Source organism: Vipera ursinii (assembly GCF_947247035.1).
Source record: "Vipera ursinii genome assembly, chromosome: Z".
NCBI lineage: Eukaryota > Metazoa > Chordata > Lepidosauria > Squamata > Viperidae > Vipera > Vipera ursinii.
The window spans coordinates 827,765-851,093 of record NC_139517.1 but is presented as its reverse complement, the minus strand read 5'-3'; the positions used below and the strand labels follow the sequence as shown (position 1 = coordinate 851,093).

General features: G+C 56.1%; 1 protein-coding gene across 1 annotated transcript in view; it reads right to left on the bottom strand.

Annotated features, from left to right (window-relative positions):
- EPHB4 (EPH receptor B4) overlaps window positions 1-15,749 on the bottom strand; it is a 32,297-nt gene extending 16,548 nt beyond the window's left edge. The window contains exons 1-3 of the mRNA XM_083376852.1: window positions 14,992-15,749; window positions 3,546-3,616; window positions 1,436-2,114 (exon numbers count right to left, since the gene is read on the bottom strand). Of these exons, the coding sequence (XP_083232978.1) occupies window positions 1,436-2,114; window positions 3,546-3,616; window positions 14,992-15,046 (805 nt within the window). The 5' untranslated portion in view covers window positions 15,047-15,749. The remainder of the gene's footprint in view (window positions 1-1,435; window positions 2,115-3,545; window positions 3,617-14,991) is intronic.
- Window positions 15,750-23,329: the final 7,580 nt, after the last annotated feature.

Genomic DNA, 23,329 nt, shown 5'->3' with positions numbered 1-23,329 from the left:
CCCTCCCTCAGGCTGGGGGGGGCTCTGTGGGCTTCTGCCAGCAGCAACCTGCTCTGGGCTCTCCTCCGCCCCCCCTCCCGCCGATTACCCTTGACCTCCGGATAGTTGGCATTCCTGGGGCTTCCAGCCCGCCTGCCTGCCTGTGGGTGGGAATCCAAGACCCCAGCCTGCCCCCCCCCCTGCGCAAGAGAGGCCAGGACGCTGGAGAGAGACAGAGGACAGCTGCAGAGTTGGGGGGGGGGAAATGGCTCCCATCAGCCCACCACAGTCTACAAAGGGGGACTTGGAGAGCAGGTTATTTGGGGAAGGGTCTCACCCCTCCCCTTCTCTTTTGATTTCCTCTCCTGCACCCCACCTGCCCCCCCCATGGAGACTCCCCCCCCGAAGGGCACTGGATTATCTGGGTTTATCTTCTGGATTGCCGGGCAATCGGTCCGCAGGTGGGCCCTGTCCTGCCCCCAGCCCACTTCTGCTTCTCCCAGGGGGGGCCAGGAATGCTTCTTCCCCCCCTCCATGGGCCAACAGCAGATGAGCAGAGAAGGGAAAGCGCCGGCAGGAGCTAAGCTTGCGGGTCCAAAAAGGGGCCCAGGAGGACAAGGAAATGAGTGGGGGGCCCAGGAATATCTCCAGAGGACCCCCCCATGCCAACCGGCCAGGGAAGAGTCAATGGCTGAGGCCTAGAACCCCCCAGGGGGGCAGACATTTTTTTTCCCTTCTCTTTCCTGATTCTTTGGGTCATCCTTGTAACAATAACAACAATAATAATAAAGTTGGAAGGGATCCTGGAGGTCATCTAGTCCAACCCTCTGCCCAGGCAGGAAACCCTATACCATTTCAGTTGTAGTTGTGTGGAGCCTGCCCTGTCAGAGGCAGTCTACCTGACAACCCCAGCCGAAGGAAAAAGAAGCAGAGAAGGGACCTCCCCGTCGTTCCCCTGCTTGCGGGCTTCCAGAAAGAAGCAAAGGCCTGGTCTCTACAGGTAGTCCTCGACTTATGAAAATTCATTTAGCGACCGTTCCAAGTTGTAATGCCACTGAAAAAAGTGACTTACGGCCGTATTTCAGACTTACGACCGCTGCAGCGTCCCCACGATCACATGACCAAAATTCGGCTCTTTGGCAACCGACTCGCTCGAATTCACGACGGTCGCGGGGTGTCCCCCCCAGGGGGTCCAGTGATTCCCCTTTTGCAACCTTCTGGCAAGCAAAGTCAACAGAGAATCTGGATCCACTTAACAACATTAACAACCGCGGTGATGGACTTAGCAACTGTGGCCAGAAAGGTCGTAAAATGGGGCAGACAACTGCCTCGCTCAGCAACAGAAACTTGGGGTTCCATTGTGGTCGTAAAAGGAGGACTCCGATCTCCTGCATGAGCATCAAGACAAGCCCCCCCCCTCGCCCTTCCGCCCACCCACCCAGACCAGACTCCTCACCTCGGCACCTGGTGCTCTCCGAGGGTTCGTAGCCGGCCGCACAGGTGCAGTCCGTGATGGCCTGGTCAGCCCACTGCCCGTCCTCCCGGCAGTACATGCTGAGCGGGCGGGAGCTGGTCTTGACGGCGTTGGGCACACACTGCCCGCTGACCGGCATGACCAGCTCCCTGGGCACCGTCTCCTGGAAGAGCGTGAAGTTGACGGTGACGGCCGGACACTTCTTGTAGAAGAGCCGGACGGAGAGCAAGGCCATGCAGGCACCCTGGTCCTGGAAGGCCAAGTAGAAGCCCGTCTTGGAGAGCGGTCCCACCCGCAGCGTCTTGACGTTCACTTTCCCGGAGGCCTCCATGCCCGGCCGCTTGCGGGTGAGGTGCTCGGCCGCCACCGTGTCCACCTTGACGTAAGGGTTCTCCATCCAGGGCGGGAAAGTGGCCGAGGCCAGGTCAGCATCGGCTTCGTAGAAAAAGACGTTGAACGTCTCCTTGCACGCCCGGGTGACCCGCGGGATGGAGAAGCATTCCACCACCGTGAAGCGCAGCTCGGCGTAGACGTACGTGGCGCCCGATCGGGGGACGAAGGTGGTGCGCAGCCAGTTGTTCTGGTTGGGTTGGTGGACCCCGCACACCTCAAAGGTCCGGACGCTGTTCTGCTCCTCATCCATCCCGCTTATCTCTTCCCACTGCGAGGAGAAACGCCGGGCAGGTTAATTAACGGTGGCCCACGGGGCTCGGGAGCGCCCTCTCGTAATATCGGGTGGACGAGCCGTACGATCGAAGTGGCAGAGCTTCGCTTCCCAAGTAGGACTGGACTGGAGGGGGAGCTCAATGGGGCACTCTGGGGGGGGGCAGGTTTGCTGGGTCCCCAAAGCCAACCACGCCAAGATGCTTCCCAAATCTGCCGCCATCACTTGGTGGCCGGGATGCGTTCGCCAGAGTTTCGCTGGTCCACGAACTGGCTGAACGCTTCCTTGGGCTTTCCTTCATCCCTGTCCATCAAGGGAAGGCAGAGGCAAAGTCCACACTCTTCCTCCCCGTCCTCCACTCTGCAACCACCACCCCCTTCCCTTCTAGTACTGATGATGCTACCTAGTTAGGTCATGAAACGTCTGCAAGAATACTATCAAGCTTGGGCAACTCCGAGCCTCTTTATTACTTATTTATTATTTATCGATTCATTTGCCACCTATCTCACCGTTCAGGTGACTCCGTGCCTCTTTTATTATTAAGTGCTTCTTATTTATTAGATTTATATGTTCACGTGGTGTGGTAGGATGGAGGGTTTGTGGTCACTGTGTGTTGGGGGGAGAGAGCAGGGGGGGAGGCTCAGCTAATCTCAATGTACACATGTTGTACTTTGACCATAAAAGGTTTATTATTGTTATTATTATTTATGCCGCCCGTCCCACCTAGAAGCAGCTGGAAGGCAGCTTGCAACCAAGTAAAAGCAACAAGATAAAACTTTAAGCTATGAAAACTATACATTTTTTTTTTCCTTCCTAAGTCTTTAATCACGTAGGAAAGTGGGATGCTTCGGTCTACGCTGGGTTTGCTTCCCTGCCGGGGTGAGAATCAGATCCTCCCTCGCTGTTGCCTTTTCTCCTTCCTGTCTCCGCTTTCAAAACCACTCGTCCGGATCCGAGCTGACATTTATCCTTAATAAAGGCAGCTGGGAGATTTTGGGTATTTTTTTTTTGAGATTTTTTGAGATTTTAAGTCCCTAAAACGGGGTGGTGAATATCTGCCGGGTCTTTAAACGATGCCTGGGGCCTTCAACACACACACCCACCGATCTTTTATTTTTTTAAAAAATGTCATTTAATCTGGTGGCGATCTCTTGCACAACGGCACGATCCCAGGGGCCAGCGGCCGGCATGTTTTTCTGACAATTTGGTTCCCAAAATTGTGTTGCCAAATTTGGCAATCTCATGGAAACCGCAGAGGCGAGGGTTGCCCGGTGCACCTGGGTTATTGCACAACTCGACTGATTCTTGCCCACACGCCCGTTTTCCCCCCCCCCCACAACCGTTCCCCCAGGTGGTGTGGACTGCAACTCCCATCGTTCCCAGCCCACAGCTCCAAGGGGGAGGCCGAAGACCCTTCGCCCCCCTCACCTGGCCATCGTCAGCAGGGTAAGTGGTCCATCGGAGGTCGGCGGTCTCGAATTTCGTGTTCATGAGGTTTTCTGAAAGAAGGAGAGAGAAAGCGGCGGGGGGGGGATGAGTGCTTGTCCCGACTGCCCTCATCGGTGGCCCCCCCCTGCCCTACCCGGGTGCCCAGAACGGAGGACAAAACCTCTGGAGCATTTACTGACAGTGAGAACAGTCAACCAGCGCAACTGCTTGCCTCCAGAAGATAGGAATGCTCCAACACTGGAAGTTTTTAAGAAGAGACTGGACAGCCCCTTGTGTGAAATGGGATAGGGTCTCCTGATTGAGAAGGGGGTTGGACTAGATGACCTCCAAGATCCCTTCCAGCTCTGTTATTCTGTTCTGTTCTACTCCATATTCCAATCTCTATTCTATTCTATTCTATTCTATTCTATTCTATTCTATTCTATTCTATTCTATTCTATTCTATTCTATTCTATTCTATTCTATTCTATTCTATTCTATTCTGGATTTTATTATTCTATTCTATTCCATTCCATTCCATATTTTCTATTCTATTCTATTCTATTCTATTCTATTCTATTCTATTCTATTCTATTCTATTCTATTCTATTCTATTCTATTCATTCTAATTCTGAATTCTGAATTCTATTCTATTATTCTATTCTTTTCATTATTCTATTCAATTCTAATTCTATTCTTGTTCTATTCTATTCTATTCTATTCTATTCTATTCTATTCTATTTCTATTCTTATTCCATTCCATATTCTATTCTATTCTATTCTATTCTATTCTATTCTATTCTATTCTATTCTATTCTATTCTATTCTATTCTATTCTACTCTATTCTATTCTATTCTATTCTATTCTATTCTATTCTATTCTGGATTTTATTATTCTATTCTATTCCATTCCATTCCATATTTTCTATTCTATTCTATTCTATTCTATTCTATTCTATTCATTCTAATTCTGAATTCTGAATTCTGAATTCTATTCTATTATTCTATTCTTTTCATTATTCTATTCAATTCTAATTCTATTCTTGTTCTGTTCTATTCTATTCTATTCTATTCTATTCTATTCTATTCTATTCTATTCTATTCTATTCTATTCTATTCTATTTCTATTCTTATTCCATTCCATATTCTATTCTATTCTATTCTATTCTATTCTATTCTATTCTATTCTATTCTATTCTATTCTTTTCTAATCTAAAAAAGGCACATTTAGGAAAGTAGCAAAACTTTTAAAAAGTTTAAATCAATTAGCAAAGCAAAGTTTAATTCTAATGCAAAATGTCTCTTAGAAGCACCGCCTTCTTTAATCAGGAAGTCCTCCACTTACAACAGTTCATTTAGTCACCGTTCAAAATTACAACAGCCCTGAAAAAAGTGACTTATGACCATTTTTCACACTTACGGCCGTTGCAGCAGGTCACACGATCAAAAATCGGACGCTCAAACGGACTCACACTTATGACGGACACATTGTCCCAGAGGGGTCACGTGATCCCCATTTGGGACCTTCTGACCCGGAAAATCAAGAAAGGTTCACTTTAAAACCCTAACGGCAAAAATTCACTTAGCAACGGACATTTGGGGCTCCCTTGCGCTCTACATTACGAAGGCGGATCTCAAATATTTACTTTATGCAACGCTGCGTTCCTCTTCGACTTTGGCTTCCTTTTCAAAGCTGCCAGGTCAACCTGCAAGGGACGCGGCTGCATTCACACAACCCTTCCCCTCCGCCCTCAGGGAGAGTTCCCTGAGTAAGTGTGATTGCGGAACCAAACCACAAAGGCTAGGAAAGAAAATCTGCTTGTGGGGCATTTCCCCCGCTTAATTAAAAAAAAACGCCCTGTTCAGAGCGATGCAAACGAGGCCATTCAAAGCCTGGCGTTGAATCGAGGCAGGTTGTGTTTCGTGCATGTGTGTGTGTGTGTGTGTGTGTGCACTGCGGTTCGATTTGTGTGTTACTGTGTTGTGTGTGTGTGTACTGGGTTCGATTTCTGATCGCCTTCCTGCTTGGCAAAAACCCTCAAGAGGCTTTTGTCTGCCACGGGGGTGGGGAGGGCAGCAAGGCTTGGCTCCGCCCACCCAGCCGTCAATCACAAGACCAGTGGCACCTGGGTGGGGGTGTCCAAAAGAAAGTGTGTGTGTGTGTGGGGGGTGTTTCTGCATGCCGGGTACCCCCCCTCCCCACTTCTTCATCTGAGCAGCCTGGACCAGGATGCAAAACTGCTTCCCTGCACCTGAAGCCCCCTCCCCACCTCCCTCTTCTCTGTTGATCCTGGGCACATTGTTGGGGGTGAGACCCCCCCCACCGCAGACCCCCCCCAGCCTTGGCTGCCCCCCCCCCTTGTCCAGGATCCTAGGAACGCAGCCGGCTGGCCAAGGGTCAAAGGTGGGGGAATATTTATAAAAAGCCGGACGGGCGTCATTTCCCCAAACAGCTGCTGCCACCGCCCAGCGGCAGGAAACCAGCCCCCGCCCTGCTGGCCGAGCCCCCCACTCCTCCCCCTCAAGCCCCCCCCCCGCACCCTGGGGTCCCCCTCCAGCCTTGCTTTGGCTCCTGGGGGGGGCCAGCGGGACGGAGGGACAACCTCACCTTGGCCAAGACCACCGAGGAACAGCCCCCTCCCCTGGTTGTTCACCCCCTTTTTCCCCTGCACCTGGAACCCAATGGGGTTCCAGAAAAGGGGAGCAAGCCCCCCTCAATTTTCTAACTAGGGGGCACATTTCCTGGCATAGGCCCCTTGCCATGCTCCTCTGAGCCTTGAGCCCCCCCCCCCTTCGCCAAGTTGTGGAAGTGGGTGGGAGAGCCTCAGAAACAAAAGGCCTACCTCGCAGGGGGGGGTTGTTGAGAAGAAACACTACCAGGCAGCCAAAGGGTTGGGAAAATGGAACGGGGCTGCTCCCCTGGGCAGTTGGCACGTCTCTCCTGCAATTCCCTCGCCAGCTGGGGAATTCTGGGGGTTGTAGTCCACGGCCCATAAATATTTGTGCCGTAAATATTTTTGTCCCCCCATCATCAGTTCCCGGCTGCGTGGTCTCCCTCCCACCCTGAAAGACACACACACACACACACACACATCTCACCATCCTCTCCTCTACCCACCACACTCCTGGGCAGGCAGAAAATTAGATGCCCCTGTGCCCCCCCCCCGCCTCCATGAATGCTGGGATACCCTGAGGGGGAGGTGTGTGTGTGTGTGTGTCTGCCTCAGGGAATTCTGGGTAATTACAGGGCGATGTAAGGCTGGGGAGGGACCCCCCCCTGGGCCAAAGCAGGAAGGAAGGAAGCCAAAAGCAGGGGGAGGGTTTAAGAGTTGAGGGGGGAATGGAGTCCTCCCCCATGCCTGGGTGGGCACCAGGCTGGCAATGAAACCTCCTTCCTTGAGAGGCTCAATCCTGGCTTTTTCTCCATCCCCCCTCCCAATTCGGCACCCCCCCCAGTCCTCCACCATTCCTGCTCCCCACACCCATCGCCTGATGCCCATTCCTACCCAAATCTGTCCCAGATGTGCGCCCAGAAGCCGGGGGCAGCCATTGCCAACCTCTTGCTTCCCGGGCTGTTTGGTTAGACCAGGGGTCGGCAACCTCGGCTCTTTTATGACTCGTGGACTTCAACTCCCAGAATTCCTGAGCCAGCATAGCTGGCTCAGGAATTCTGGGAGTTGAAGTCCACGAGTCATAAAAGAGCCGAGGTTGCCGACCCCTGGGTTAGACGGTCTGCCCCCCCCCCCGCGAAGCCTCCGTCAATGCTGGGTGAGGGGAAGAGACCCTCTTTCCTGGAACCCCTGGGCCCCTCCCTGAAGATCCCCCCCCCCGAGCCAGCAAAGGGAGGGAAACAGCCACGCCCCGAGATCGGCACAGCCGTTTAATTATATTTCAGGCACGGTGCCCGGTGTGTTCGACTCTCACTTAATAACAGCAGAGGCGTCTTACACCAGAGGCCGGGCGAGCGGGCGTCTTTGCCCCCCCACACCCCGGAAAAGAAACCACAGAAACAACCCCCCCATCTCAGGCGGGCCCTTCCAGGCAGGTTGAAGCCTGCCCACCCTCCACCCCCTATTCCCGCCTGGCCCGGCAGTTCCGGCACTATCTCCCTTCGGTCTTATCTGGGAGACGGAGCTGGGCACTGCTTAATCCCGGTTACCAGGCCCTCCAACTCGGTCTGGCTGTTGGAAACACACCCTGGTTAATGACGGGAGGGGCCCCAGGAGGGATACACACACACACACACACACACACACACACACACACACACACACCCTGGGAGGCACGTCCCTCCCCAGCCTGGCACCCAGAGAAAGGGCCATCTTCAAGGCTGCCTTTAGAGCAGGGGTCTCCAAACCTGGCCACTTGTGGACTTCAACTCCCAGAATTCCCCAGACAAACCCTCTCCGTGGGACGGGCAGATATTGGGGGGCTTTCTACCCAGACCCCAGGCTGCTGCTGGGAGGAATAAGCTGCAGAATTGCAAAGACCTTCCTGTCCTCGGGTGCTTTGCAGGATAGCTTGAGCCCCCCCCCTTCTCTTTGACAGCCCCTCAAGGACTAGAAGACAGTTTATCATGTCCCCTCCATGAAAAGCTAGATATGCCTAGTTCCCACAAGCGTTCATCCTACGATTGAGCCTCCAGACTCTTTATCCTCGTTGTGGGCCTCCTCTGCACACTTTCTAGGGTCTGGGCAATCAATGGTGTCTCCACAATATGTCCATCTCCAACCCAACCCACCAGAGGTCATCAACAAGTGCTACAATGGTGTCTCCTTAATGCATCCAACTCTGAAACTCAACTGGGAGGGGGGCAGATATCTTATTTCATTCTTTCATTCTTCCACAAAGGGACTAAACTAATAGACCAGAGAAACGTTGTGGACGTAGTATACTTAATTTCAGTAAGGGATTTGACCAAACAGACCACAATCTACTCCTTGGTGAGCTAGAAAAAGGTGGGGTAGACAACATCACCCCGGATGGATCTCTGGCTGGCTGGCAAACCGTACTCAACGAGTAGTCCTCAACGGCACTACATCCACACGGAGGGAGGTAAGCAGTGGGGGACCACAAGGCTCCGTCTTGGGCCCAGGACTCTCCAATCTCTTCATCAAGGACTTAGACCAGGGAATTGAGGGGGAAGCCATCCAATCTGCAGATGACACCAAACTGGCAGGAGTAGCCAACACCCCAGAAGACAAACTCGGGATCCAAAAAGATCTTGACGGACTTGAACAAAGGGCCCCGTCCCACAAAATGAGTTTCAAGGTGGAGAAAAGCAAAGTCTGACATTTAGGCAGGAAAAATCAAAGGTACAAGCACAGATTGGGCGAGACCCAGGTCAAACACAGCCACAGTGAGTGGGACCTCGGAGTCCCAGTGGACGATCGCTTGACCCGGAGCCAGCCGTGTGCGGCAGCAGCCAAAAAAGCCAACACAATCCTGGGCTGTATAAACAGAGGCATAGAATCGAGATCACGCAAAGTATCAGTACTGCTTTGTAAAGCCCCAGTGAGGCCACACCTGGAACACTGCAGCCAATATCACAAAAAAGACATTGAGAGTTTGGAAAAAGTGCAGAGAAGAGCAACTCAGAGGATCCAAGGCCTGGAGACCAAAACATACGACGAACGGCTGAGGGACTTGGGTCTGGCTATAGAGAAAAGAAGGAATAGGGGAGACACGATAGCAGCGTTCCAGGATTTGAGGGGCTGCCACAAAAAAGAGGAGGGGGTCAGGTTATTCTCCAAAGCACCAGAGGGCAGGACGAGAAACAATGGTTGGAAACTGACCAAAGAGAGAAGCAACCTGGAGTTCAGGAGAAACTTCCTGACAGTGGGAACAATTAACCAGTGGAACTGCTTGCCACCAAGTGGTGGGTGCTTCATCACTGGAGGTTTTTAAAAAGAAGAAGAGACTGGATTTTTAAAGAAGTGGACAAGCCACTTGTCTGAAACGCTATGGTGTCTCCTGCCTGAGCAGGGGGTCAGACTAGAAGGCCTCCAGGGTCCCTTCCAGCTCTATTCTGATTGAAATTGAAATCTTTGCTTGCAAAGCCCCCCCTTCTCTGAATCCCACCCTCTCCCAGCAAGGGGAGCGGAAGGAAGCCCAGCCTTCGGGACCCCCAACCGCAGACCTCTGCCATCTGCACCCCCATGCCAAAGCCGGACGTGGGAATTCGGGGTGAGCCCCCAAAGTTTGGGCTCTGGGAGGGGGGGCAGGCGAGAGGACAAGAGCTGGAGGACAGCCCTGGGTGGGGATGGAGTCACCAGCAGTGCCCCAGAGCCCGTGATTTCCTGTCTCTCGAAGAGCCAACGGTCTCAGGGTCATCCAGCGAAAGCCGCTGGAGAGCAGCCAGCGCGGAGAAGGGAAGGCCGGAGACAGGGATCACTTCCCGAAACTCTTGGGCTTTTGCCTTTTGACACACACACGCACACACACACACACAAAACACAAAGAGCAATCTGGAGAGCTGGGTTCATCCATCTGGTTAAACCACCCTATTGTGGTTTAAGATACCGGGTTAAGCAGATCGTGGTGGTAAGCCATGGTTTAGGGCTTCCGTGGAGTGCAGAGCCAGGGATTAAGTGAAACCAACTATGACTAAGCCATCCTTGGTTTAAGGGCGGATTAACTCGAAGGAATGAGTGAGCTCCTGTTACGCGTCCCAGCTTCTGCCAACCTAGCAGTTCGAAAGCACGTAAAAATGCGAGTAGAAAAACAGGGACCACTGTGGTGGGAAGGGAACAGCGCTCCGTGCGCCTTTGGCGTCTAGTCATGCCGGCCACATGACCACGGAGACGTCCTTGGACAAGCGCTGGCTCTTCGGCTTTGAAACGGAGATGAGCACCGGCCCCTAGAGTCGGAAACAACTAGCACACGTGTGCGGGGGAACCTTTACCTTTACCTCGAAGGAATAGGAGCGAAATGCACCACCAAGCATTGGGCCCAGGTGTTAAACCAGGGCTGGTCAACTTGAAGACCTACGGACTTCAACTCCCAGCATTCCCCAGCCAGCAAGGATTTCCCAGAATTCAGCGTGGATAGGCCAAGAGCAGATGTGGCCAGGCCACCTTTGTTGCATGTTTTGATGGGGTAACTGACTTCATAGACGGTGAGAATGCAAGAGACGTAATATATCTTGACTTCAGCAAAGTGAGAGAGAGAGAAAAAAAAAGACTTGGCTGGGGAATTCTGGGAGTTGAAGTCCACAAGTCTTAAAGTGGCCAAGGCTTACCACGCTCCTGCATGAAACCAAACCGTCGCACCGAGGGGGTTGTGTGTCTCTCTTAAGATCCCTGCAACGCTCTGCAGAAGCCAACATTGGATTTTGAAGAAGCAAGAAGGACATTGATTCCTTTCAAGGTTGACCTCGGAGGAGACCCCCGGGGACCCCAAGAAAAGCATCGAACCGGTCAGCTCAAAGTTCTCCCTTGAAGCAGCCTCAAATTATTCTGCTTCCGACACACAACGCAAACGAAAGACCTAACTCAGTTACGGACCTTCCCTGCTGGTTTCCGACAAGCCAAGTTAATGGGGAGGGGGCCCAGATTCGCTTGATGGCAACGTGATTCACTTAACAAGGTGGGCACCGTCGGAAGTCCTGAAGGATCCGGCCGTGGGTCAGATCTTCGGGAGAGAGTCCGCCTGCATGGTTGCCGAGTTGATACCAACTGAATAACCAGACTTGCCTCGATTCGTTTAGCGACCGTTTGAAGTTGCAACAGCACTGGGGGGGAAAATGAATCAGGACGGGTCCTCACACTTACGGCGTGGCGTCCCTACGTGATGGGGTATGAATTTACGAGGGTTGCAGCGTCCCAGAGTCATGTGATCGGCTTCTGCCTTGCAAAGTCAGCGGGGGGGGGGGGGGGGAGAGCCAGATTCGCTTAACGACCCTGTGATTCACTTAACAACCGCGGTGATTTGCTGGAACCACGGGGAAAAACTGGATGCAACTACATAGCAACAGTGGCCTCCATCGTGGTCATTAAGCCGCGGACTACCAACTATTGAACAATCTACCTCTCAAACTCAAGAAGAAGACCCCCAAGGAGGAGACCCCACCCCTCGTGCCTATGCCTGGGTCTGGGAACTGATTTCGGCGCTGGTTCTGGGTTCGATTTACAACGATCGACCCACTTTGCTTTTCCTAGCTGCAGAGCAGACTCAACCGGTGCTCTCAGCCTCCCCCACCAACTTTGCTGGCCAACTTGATGACCCCCCCCCGGCACAGACCCCCCCATCCCCAAAGCCTGCAGGCGCCCAGTTGAAGACGCTGATCTCTCCTCCCACCCTTTGCAAGGCTGGGAAGCCCGTGGAAGGCAGCCATGCGAAGCGAGGAGCTGCAAAAGAGAGGGGGATGCAGTGGGGAGGGGGATTCTGCCTTTGATAGAGCACGGCCGCAACCCCCCCCCCAGGAGCAGAGGGATTACCCGCCGCCTCAGATGTGGAAGCCGCCTCAGATGTGGAAGCCGAGGGCTGCTGGCTTTTGAAGCGGCTGCCAGGCTGAATTCAAAGCCCCCTCGGGGGTCTTGGCCGATTTGAGGAGCCCTGGAAGCTCACGGGGCCTTCGGTGGGGCCAGGACTCTCCGAGATAACCCGTGCCCTGGAACCCTGCCGCCCATCATCCCCAACCCCATGAGAATGCCATTCCAGGCACATTTTAGAGCAGAATAGAATAGAACCAGAAGGGACCTTGGAGGTCATCTAGTCCAGCCCCCTGTCCAAGCAGGAGACCCTATGCCACTTCAGACAGGTGGCTGTCCAATCAGGAAGGGAGGGAGGAAGGAAGGAAGGAAAACAGAATAACAGAGCTGAAAGGGACCTTGGAGGTCTTCTAGTCCAGCCCCTGCTCAAGTAGCTGATCTGGGGGGGGGGTGCTGGGAGGATGGGCCCCAGAAGGAAAGGGGCCCAGTGACCCCGGGGAGGCATTCCCTGCGGCCACAGGCCGTTCAGGTAAACGTGGTCCTCGACTTATGCCCACAACTGACTCAAACTTTCTGCCGCTAAGCAAGACAGCTGATTGGTCAATTTTGCCCCGTTTTACTACCTTCCTTGCCACCGTTCTTAAGTGGATCATCGCAGATGCTAAGAGAGTAACACGGTTGTTAAGTGAATCCGGCTTCCCCAATGTCTTTCAGAAGGTCGCAAAAGGGGATCGCGAGACCCCGGGAGGCTGCGACTCTCTCATACACACGAGTCAGATGCCCAGCACTGATCATGTGACCATGGGGGAGGATGCTGCAACGGTCGTTAAGTGTGAAAAACAGTCACTTTTTTCAGTGCCGTTGTAACTTGGTCACTAAATGAACTGTCGTTAAGTCGAGGACTACCTGTACGCACCCCAATACTCCACTCCCAATTGGGAATCCCCAGTACGAATCCTGAACGGTGGTCCACCCAACATTTGAGGACCCAGGACGATGGGATCGAAGTCCTCTGGCTGGAGAGAAGGAGGGGACCGCCTCCCCCCTTGACGATACAGGGTTATGCCCCCACCCCAGCCCTCTGAAGAGCAACAGGCCGCGATACCATCATCCCCAGCCCACAGGCTCGGTCCCAACACAACAGCCTCTGCAAAGGAAAGGGCAGCTTAAATGAAAATGGGTAGGGGGGCCTTCAGGATTTGGCAGCCAGGGGTCTGCGCAGGGTGGGGTGGGGGCTTGGCAGTTTGGCAAGGAGGGGAGCCCTGAGTGCCAGGTCTTGGGCGGTGGGGGGGGGGACAAAGCCCCAGCCGGATTCTTCTCCCCATGCAGCACTTCAGACAAGCAATGGAATGGGGAAGGGGCTTCTGAATTGCCCTCTCCCCCACAGGGCAGGATCTGATCTCCCCCAGCCCTTCGCAGCTTTGGGGGGAGATGTGACCCCCCCAAGGGGGGGATCAGATGGACGTAGAATGGACGGGGGGGGGGGCGGGAAGGAGGGAAGTTTGCAATTGGCAAGTCAGGCCCACCCTTGGCTAAAGAGGGGGCCTCTAGTCCAGCTTGGGGGGTGGGGGGCAGCAAAGGGTCTTTCTGCCCTTTCCTTGTGTTTCTGTCTGGGGGGTGGAGAAGAAAAGGAAGGGGGGAGCGTTGTTGTTTTTTTGTTAATCCCTTTTCAATGAGATTCTCCTGCAGGGGGGAAGGGAGGGGGGATGGGAGAAGACATGAAAAAGGGAGGGAGGGAAGGAAGGAAGATATAAAAAAGGGAGGGAGGGAGGGAGATATAGAGGGAGGGAGGAAGGGAGGGAGGAAGGAAAAGTGGGGTGCCAGGTGAAAAGGGGGAGAATGCAGAGGACCCCTCCCATCAAAGCAGTTGGGAAGTGCAAACATAAAGGGCTTTCCCCCCCTCCCTCCCTCTGTGTGTGTGTGTGTGTGTGTGTGTGTGTGTGTTATTGGGGAATGATGGGCACTGCGGTTGGGTGATCTGGCAGCTGCTTTATAAAGGGCCCAGCAGATCCTCTGGCAGGATGGGGTCCTCACCCTCTTCCTTCCTTTCCCTTTCTCTCTTCTCCCTCCCTCCCTCCCTCCCTCTCTCTCTCTCTCTCACACACACACACCCTAGGCCAGCCTCCAAACACCTCTGCACTCCTTGAGTTAAGGTGCCCCCTCGCAAGTGGGGCTTCAGGCTCTTCTCAACTTCTGGACCCACAAGGGGCCCAGCCCTCCGCCCCAGGGCCCATCATCCCCAACTTAGGGCATCCTAAAATGCTCTGGAGACCAGCAGGACTCTCTGCCTGTCCCTTGCAGAGGATTGCAAAAGCAATTTCAATTTTAAAGCAAGGAAGCAGGGGGGGAGGGGGGAATTCAGGGGTGTGATAGGTTTTTTGTGTGTGTGTGTGTGTGTGTTAGCAAAAGAACAGAGAGCTCTTGGGGAAGGGGGTGGGGGCCCTGGCAGGGAGGGATTGGGAGATGGAAGCCCTATTGCAAATCGTTGCCCTTTTGCTTGGGTGGGGGGGGGGGTGTCAGCAACCGATCCTGGCTGATATCCGAAAAAGGGCATCGATTCGGCTTCATTAGCGCAATCAATGCAAGAGGCTGCAAACACTTTGAACAGTCACTTTAAAAATAGAGCGGGGGGGGGGGGGGAAGCAAAGATGGGAGGGGGGAAAAGAGGAGAAAGCAAGGTGTCCTCTGCAGGGCTGGAATCTGCCAAATTCCAGACACACACACACACACACACACACACACACACCCGCGCGCGCCCTGGATATTTCCCTCCTGGGAGGCTAGGAATTATAACTCTTATCGCCCCCCCCAATTCATCAGGAAACTCCCAGTGCCCCCCCCCAAGTGTCTCGGGGGTGCATTCCACGCGCGCGCCTCTCTCCCCACCCGCTCTGTATATATGTGTGTGTGTGTGTGTGTGTGTGTGTGCGCGTGCAAAAAGTTCGCCCCCAACTTTCCGCCGCGGAATCCCTCTGTCCCGCCGCCCGATGGCGGCCCGCTGGGTCGAAACTCACCTTCCACCGCCAGCACCAGGCAAATCCGGACCCAGAGGGGCCAGCAGCACTTCATCGCCCCGGCGGCCCCGAAACTTCATGCAGGGGAACAAGCCGGGACGAGCGGAGGCCCGAAAGCAACCAACAATCCCGGGTCATCCAAGTCTCGGCGGAAAAAAACCCGAAACGAAACAAAAGCAAAACCACACGGTAATCCACAAAGATCGGGGGGAAAAAATCCGTCCGGGATCCTCGGTGAGAAGAGATTTCTTTTTTTCCTCCTGCCTTACGCCGGACAAACCGGGCGGGGGGGGGATGCGGAGACCCCCGGCCCGAGCGGAGGCTCTCAGGTGGAACGGCGACCCCCGCCCCGCGGCTCAGACGCGCCCGGGCTGTTCCGGCGGAGTTTCGGCGGGGGGGGCTCTGGGGCGACCCCCGCGACCAGCCCGCTCCGTCTTTCCCGGAGGGACCCCCCCAAGCAGGGGAAGGAGCGGGACCCCCGTCCCGGTCAAGTTTCCCGGCGCGGGCGGGGGGCTTCTGCGCGGTCCGTCCGTCCCGGGCCGAGACAAAGAGTCCCGTGTCCTCGATCCGGGCTGGGGCCGTTCCGGCAAACCTGAAAGTCCGGAATGGCAGCGCTGCGAGCCAGCGAGCGAGGGATCGAGCGGCGTCGGACAAAGGCGGCGAGGCGGCGGCGGCGGCGGCGGAGTCTGGCGGGGTTGGGCCAGCGGCAGCCCCCCCCCGGGGCTTTTGTGTGGGGGGGAGGTGGAGGAAGTGGGGCGCCCCCCGAGTGGATCCGGGCGAGGGTTTTAGGGCGCCCAGCAGCCCCCCCAGCTCGGCCGCCCCGGCTCGGCCTGCCTTCCCCCAAAACTTTCCCCTCCCCTGGAAAAGAGGGGGAAGGGGGAGGGGAGGGGAAAGCGGCGCCCCACCTCCAGCCCCACCGAGCGGGCAGACCCTCCTCCCTCCCAGCCCGGGGAGGGAGGGAGGGAGGGAGGGAGGGGCGGCCCCCGCGCGCTTTCTCCCGGCCCGAACTGGGGGGGCTCGTTTCTCAAGTCTAGAAAGGCCCCCCCATCCCCGAGAGAAGTTGCGGGACCGGGGGAAAAGATCGCAGCCTTTCACTCCAAAGAATGGGGGGGCTAAGAGGGGGAGGAGGGGGCTTCCGCCTGCAAAGCAGCGCCCCCCAAAAGTGTCCCCCCTTTTTTCTTAGCCGTGCGGGCGATGGGGCTCCCCGCAAAGGCAAATGCGCTGCCCCCCCAAGTTTGCAAGCCCCAAAGGGGTCTTGATTGTGGCCCACAAACTCGGGGGGGTTCACCCGCCAGCATCTAAGGAGCCCCCGGAAGGGGGACCCCAACGCCCCCCCAAGCATCAAGGGCGCCCCCTGGCGGCTTGCCGAAGGGCTGAGCTGCTCCCCACGTGCCCCAAGGAAACGCCGAGGCAGCCCCTCCCACGCGGTGGGGCAGGAGCGGGGGGTCCCGTCTCCGCCGCGCCGAGACCACGAGATCGGGGCGGGCGTTTCGATAGCGGCGGGCTGGGGCCAAACGGGAGGATCCTCGCGGCGGAGGAACAGCCGGCCGAGACACGCGAGGAACAATTCTGAAGGAACGTGTGAACGCGCCAGACGCCTCCAGCTCCAGCCACGAAGGTTGAGGGCCGAAGAGATTTATTGATCGTCTGGATGCAGGTTCCGGGCATCAAGAGACGAAAGGGCGATTCTCCCAGCCTTTGCCGCACTCCGACGTTCCCGGGACCTGAACTAGGTTCACAGGCATTTTGAACGTCAGGCGGGAAGGCCGGGAAAGTACACGCTGGTGGTGAAAGCGGGTCAAACCAACGTCAAGAACTGAACTCCACTGCACGCGTCTCGGGGGGGGGGGCAGGGGGGGAAAGGGAACCACGGTTTCTTTCTGATGACCGGGGAAAACTACGCACCGAGGACCCTCAGCCAGCCTCCCGGGCGCCAGTGTGGGGCCGCCGCGGAGGAGGCCCTGCTGCCGGGGCGGAGCCTGGGGAGGGGCTGACAAGCCAGCTGGCCACCATGGACCCATGGTGCTGGACCCACGGCTGGGGACTTGGGGCGGGGGGGGGACAGGAGACGGTGGGTACCCTGGGAAAAATCAGATGAGTCGAGAAACGCGACCGCTCCCAGCATTGAGGGGTTTTGAGCGCCGCAGCGGCTGCGTTCCCACGACACGCTAAACTCGCGAGCCGGACTAAGAAAACGTGTGCGTGTCCTGAGTGCCCCCGGCGGGGTTTTAGGCTCGTCCACCCGGGGGGAGGCGGAGCAAGTTGGCCCTGGGTGGTGGTGGGGGCGGCTGGCCGTGAGAATACGGCATGGGGGGCAGTGGGGGAAGCTGGGCAGCGGTGACCTGGGCGAGGCTGAGCTGCTGCGGCTTCCTGCCTGGCTCCGGCCGTCCTGATGAGGCCGCCCGGCCCTTTCCGCGCGAGGAGAGGGGGCCGGAAAGCCGCCCGGGGCGGGGAGGGGGGGCCCGGCGCTGTCTCTGCTGGCAGAAGCCGGGCTCCGCGGCAGGGCGAGCGGATAGGAGACCCGCGGAACTTCCTGCCACTGGAGGTGCGGGTGGGAGCAGGGCCAAAGCTCCGTCTGCAGCTTTAGAGAGCCCAAACGTTGGGAGGGGGCATCCTGAGGCCAACCAGTCGTTCCTGTGAGAATCCACGTGGCTGTGGGTCCCTGGCCCATCTTAGCCTTTCCTCGTGGGTCTCGGATTCAAATTCAACCCAGTTTTCCTTCTGCCCATCTCGGCAGCCTTGCGTGGGTACCATTTTGTGAGAGCGCCCACAACGCCCCCTCCCAATGTGCCTGCTGATTGCCTGTGGCCCTGTGTGGAGGACCCTCGCGAACAGGTGCCGCTCGGCCCAGAAATCCAAAGTTCACACCTGGCAGGTAGACAGGGGGATGCCTCCACCTGCTGAATTCCGGCCTGCCTGGCTCAGCTGTGCAAGATCAGAGGGGCAGGGGAAACAGTTGGGGGGGCTGATCGGGTTAGATTGGAAGTCAGATGGCTTCCCCCCCCAGCACAGCCCCAACGTGGAAGGAAGGAGGGGGACTCGCAGGCAGGCAGGCCCAGGCCCTGGAGCCAGCAGCAGATGCCGAGCCAATAAAATAAAAATAAATCAGGCCGTTTAAAACTGAATGGGGCTTTATTTATTTATTTATTTATTTATTTAGCTGACATTGTCTATGGAGGTCACTGATACGCAACACTAGTAAAACATTAAACATACAAACATAAATATGTTTAAGTAGTGCATCAGTGTGTGTGTGTGTGTGTATGTATACACACACATGTACATACATATATAAATATACATATACATATACATATATATATATATTACTGTCCATATATTTTATACATACATATACAGGATAGACACACACACACACACACACACTTATATTTATTTATCAAGCCAATGTATATGGTCACCCAGTTTGCATTAGGTGACACCAGGCAGCTCACAACAATAAATCCCACAATATAGAAACACTTTACACACAAACACATACCCTTTGGCACGAGCAACACAGTCAAATCAACCCCTGGATCGGCTCCCCTCTCCATTCAGGGTCCCCAGGCCCACTGACAAAGCCGCACCTCTAGGGCCTTTGGGAAAACCAATGAGAGTGGGGGCGCTAATCTTACCTCTAGGGCAGGGTTCCCCAACTTTGGCCCCTTGAAAGACTTGTGGACTTCAACTCCCAGAATTCCCTAGCTGGCTATGCTAACTGGGAATTCTGGGAGTTGAAGTCCACAGGTCTTTAAGTCACCTAGGTGTTAAACGAATAAATAAAACCTGGAAAAGACACCCAGGAGAGATTGCTTCTCTTACTATAACCAACTGAACTCTGTACGAGCTCAGAAACACTCCGTTCTGCCTACAGCCATTTGCGCTCTTCCTTTCTCAATTAATTCACCGTTATGGCATCTCTGCTTCCACCTCTTCCAGAATCCGCCCCCTGGAAAAATATATCCGGATACAAACATGATGGAAAGTCGGCAGGCCGGGAACTTGTGTGCCCCATAGCCGGATCGGGGTTATCTCTCTGGCCAGCTGCAGACGACCGCCCCCCCCCCCCGCCTCCTTGGAGGTCAGGCTCGGGGCAGGAAACAGAAGGGACCAGCTCAGTCTGGAAGCCTCCATCACGAGCTGTGGGGCTGGGGGGAGCCCCCCAAGTAGGCTGGGATTTCTTCCAGGGGCGACCCACGGCCTCACTGTAGAGGGCAGGTGCTTTGCTGTTGAATCATGGAGAAGAGACGTTGGGGGGGGTCTTTACCTAGATTAGAACAAGGATGCCCCCAAGGTTGGCCACTTTAAGACCGGTGGACTTCAATTCCCAGAATTCCCCAACCAGAATATCTGGCTGGGGAATTCTGGGAGTTGAAGTCCACCGGTCTTAAAGTTGCATAGCTGGCTGTGGAATTCTGGGAGTTGAAGTCCCCAGGTCTTAAAGTAGTCAAGGTTAGACATCCCCCCCCCATGCACTGAAGCCAGTTTTTCAAAGTAAACTATGTTGACAAAGAGTGCCTCTGAGCATGTTCAGAATGTCCCCAGCTGCAACAGCATCAGAAGACGACCTGGAGGGCTTCAAAGCCGGCCAGGGTTCTCAGCAGACCTGCCAGTCCTGCGAAAGGAGGAGGGGGTCACCCCAGTGGGGTTCCGGGGGGGGGTTTAAACACCTGGAAGGTCATGTGATCTGGTTGTCCACCCCCATTTTGGCCTTTTGATCCAAGAGACGCTGCGAGTGTCACAACTATGTAGTAGTCCTCGATTTACGACCATTCATTTAGTCGCTGTTCCACATTACAACAGCATGGCAAAAAAGTGACTTACAACCGTTCCTCGCACATATGACGGTTGCAGCATCCCGGGGTCAGGTGGTCACTATCTGAGACCTTCCCAGCCCGCTTCCAACAAGCAAAGCCGGGGAAATGCGCTTAACAACCGTGTGATTCATTTAACAACGGCAGCCGTTCCCTGAACAACTGGGGGAAAAAGAGGACGTGAAATTGGGCACGCCTCCCTCAACACCTTGCTCAGCGACGAAAATGCTGGCCTCAGTTGTACCCGGGTAGTCCTCGACTTACGACAGTTATTTAGTGGCCGTTCAAAATTACAACGGCACTAAAAAAAAGTGACTGGTTTTTCAGGCCATTGCAGCATCCCTGCGGTCAAAATTCAGACATTAGGCAACTGACTCGTATTTATGATGATCGCGTGTGTCTTGCAACCTTCCGACAAGCAAAGTCAATGCAGGAATGCAAGGGGGGGGGCAAGCCGGACTCACTTAAAACGACGGTGTCAACCAGCTCAACAAACTGCAGCGATTCAGTTTGCAAATGTGACGGGGAGAGTCGTCCAATGGGGCCAAACTCCCTTCAGAAATGTCTCACTTAGCAACATAAATTTTGGTCGTAAGCCGAGGACTCCCTGAACAAGGTGCTTTGCCCTCCCGCCCACTTTTTCTCAGCCTCCTCCCCCCCCCCCGGAAAGTTTTCCTCTTGTTTGCCCATTTTGCTGCAGGTTGTAGCCCCCTCTCCCCTCCCCCCCCAGGCCGGGAAGGACCTGCCCCATGGACAGCAGCACCCAGTGGGCGCCTGGCGGGCCTGCACTCTTGCTCGGCCTCTGCACCGGAGGAGCCGCCCCAGAGATGCTGCAGCTGCCTCCAAATTGATTCCAGACCGAGAGTGCTGGGGGAGGGAGAAATGGGGGTCCCGGGCTGCTTACTGGCGGGCTCTGTACAAGCCAACCTGGTTTGAATTAGACTGAGCACCTCCCTTCCAACACCCCAATAAATGTTTTGCCTGCAGCTGGATTTTGTGGGGGGTGGCGGCACAGAGATGGGATGAGATACAGAAAAGGGGGGCCGTGAGGGGAGGAACTGGATGGGGAGGGGGGGGTGTGGTGGGGAGCTTGCCCGACAGTCTGTCCAGATGTTCCTCATCTGTCAGCCCTCTCTGCATGTTTTGAATATCTCCATTTAGCTTTTCTCTGCAGCGATGCTTAGCGTCTCTCCCGGCCCCTCCAGCAGGAGTTGGCAAACGGATTGGGGAAAGAGGGAGGGAGGGAAGGGGCTGCTGGGGCTGTGAAGGTGCCAACGAGGACCCCCGCCCGCTCCCTTCGGGTGGGGGGAAAGGGGAGAGGGAGGGCTGTCTGCGCTAGACCAGCGTTTCCCAACCTTAGGAACTTGAAGATGCGTGGACTTCAACTCCCAGAATTCCCCAGCCAGCATAGCTGGCTGGGGAATTCTGGGAGTTGAAGTCCACGCATCTTCAAGTTCCTAAGGTTGGGAAACGCTGCGCTAGACAATGGGACGAAACGCAGATCGCGCCCCCCCTTCACAAAGGCGCCCCCTCCTCCTCCTCCGGACCTCCTTTCCTCCCCCTTATCTCCCCCTCCCCCGTGTCCAGGTGCATTGCACTACTAGTCCCATCGTCCCCTGCTCCCAAGGCCCGAGTTGTCAGCTTCCCCACCCCACACCCCCGCTGCCCGCCCCCTCCCCTCCGCGCGGGTCTTTCTCCAAACTTGGGGAATCTTTTGTTCCCCGCTTTCCATGGCGGGAGGGGGGGGGTAGGTGGATTCCCCAACCCGGGAAATCCCAGCCGCCTCGCCAGGCCCGCAGCGGGTGAAGAGCCGCCCCGTCGGGCACCGTCGGGGGAAGCGCAGACTTGCGCCCGTCCGAGCAGCCGTTGCGCGCCAGCGGCGTCCCCGCCGGACGGCCGCGGTTTGCTTTGGCAGCAGCTGAAAGCGGCCCGGCTCGCCTCTGCCAGGGGGAGCGGATGGGGGGGGGGTCGCTAGGGAAGCCAGTCGGCGTGACGTCACTCGAGATCCCGGTTCCACCTGGCCAACTTGGCTTGGCTTTGAAGAAGGGTGGACTTCAATTCCCAGAATCCCCCCTGCCGGCAAACCCTGCGTTAAGCCCTGGGGAGGGAGGGAGGGAGGGTAACCTCTGCCCCACCTTGCAGATGCGTAGGATTGCGCCCCCCTCTCCCCGTTTTGGAAAGGGGAATCTCCCCCCCCCCTCCCCGCCAGGAGGCCTTGTGCGCCTGGGGCGTTTTCTTTGCAAAGGGCGGGCGAGACTGGAGGGGCAAAGCCCGAGCCGCGGGATCGCTCCCGCCGTCTCCCCCCCCCGCAGAGGACCCCCGAGTCCCACCCGAGCGCCCCCCCTCCCCGCCGCTCCCCTCTGATCCCGCTTTCCGCTGCAGTTGGGGAAGAACAATAAGCGCGCAGAAGGATGCCTGGCAGCGGCCGAGGCATTTCCTCCCCTGGGGAGGGAAGGGGTGGGGGGAGACCTCGTCCAGCAGCCCCGAAGCGATCGCTCTTCCTGGCAGCCGGGGGGGGGGGCAGGGGCTCCCTCGGGCCCCCCCGCTCCACCCCACCCACCCCGCGAGTGGACATCGTGTGCCAAGGGCGCCCTGTGCAAAGAGCGGGGCTCCTGCTTTAAAGGGGGGGCACAGCTGGAATGGAGCCCACGGGGGCTTCCTCGCCTTCGGCATCCGTCAGATTCCCGGCTGGGGAAGATGGGGGGTGGGGGGTTGTCTAGTTCAGCGTTTCCCAACCTTCAGGAACTTGAAGATGCGTGGACTTCAACTTCCAGAATTCCCCAGCCAGCTATGCTGGCTGGGGAATTCTGGGAGTTGAACTCCACGCATCTTCAAGTTCCTAAGGTTTGGAAACACTGTGCGTAGGGATTCCCCGCTGAGCTCTTTCCAGAGCGCCTTCTTCCTCCGCGGGGCATCTAGCACAACCTTGCCCAGCCTCGCGTCCCATGCTCCACAACCAGCACGGGGGGAGAATCCCAGCGATTCGGTACAAAGCGCCAAGGGTTCCTGGAAACGGGGGGGGGGGCGGTGTTGCTGCATTTGCACCGCTTCCTCTTTAACCGAGCCTTTTAAAAAATGGCTGAGACTCTCCATAGGCTTTCAAAACAACGTTTCTCAAACCTGGCGACTTTTAAGGCCTGAGGACTTCAATTCCCAGAATCCCCCAGGAACTGAAGTCCGCAGACCTTAAAAGTGCGCAAGCTGAGCCAAAACGGCCCCGCCCATTTTTGAGGCGCCGGTGCGCAAGCGCAGCTCTTCCCCCACCTCACCCCGAGCGGCCGTGACGTATCCAGAAAAAAACGTCTCCCGCTGGCCCCGCCCTTCGGCCCACCTCTGTGGTGACGACATTACGGCATTCGGCGTGGCGGCCAAAATAGCCGTCCCTTCTCTCGACGCCGCTCTAGGATTTGGCGTCTCCGTGGCGGAAGCGAGCTCTTTGCCTTTCTCCACCTGGGCGGAAAGAACCTTCCTGGACTGCGCTACTCTATAGCCTGCCCGGCTTTTGAATAGGGCACTTTCAG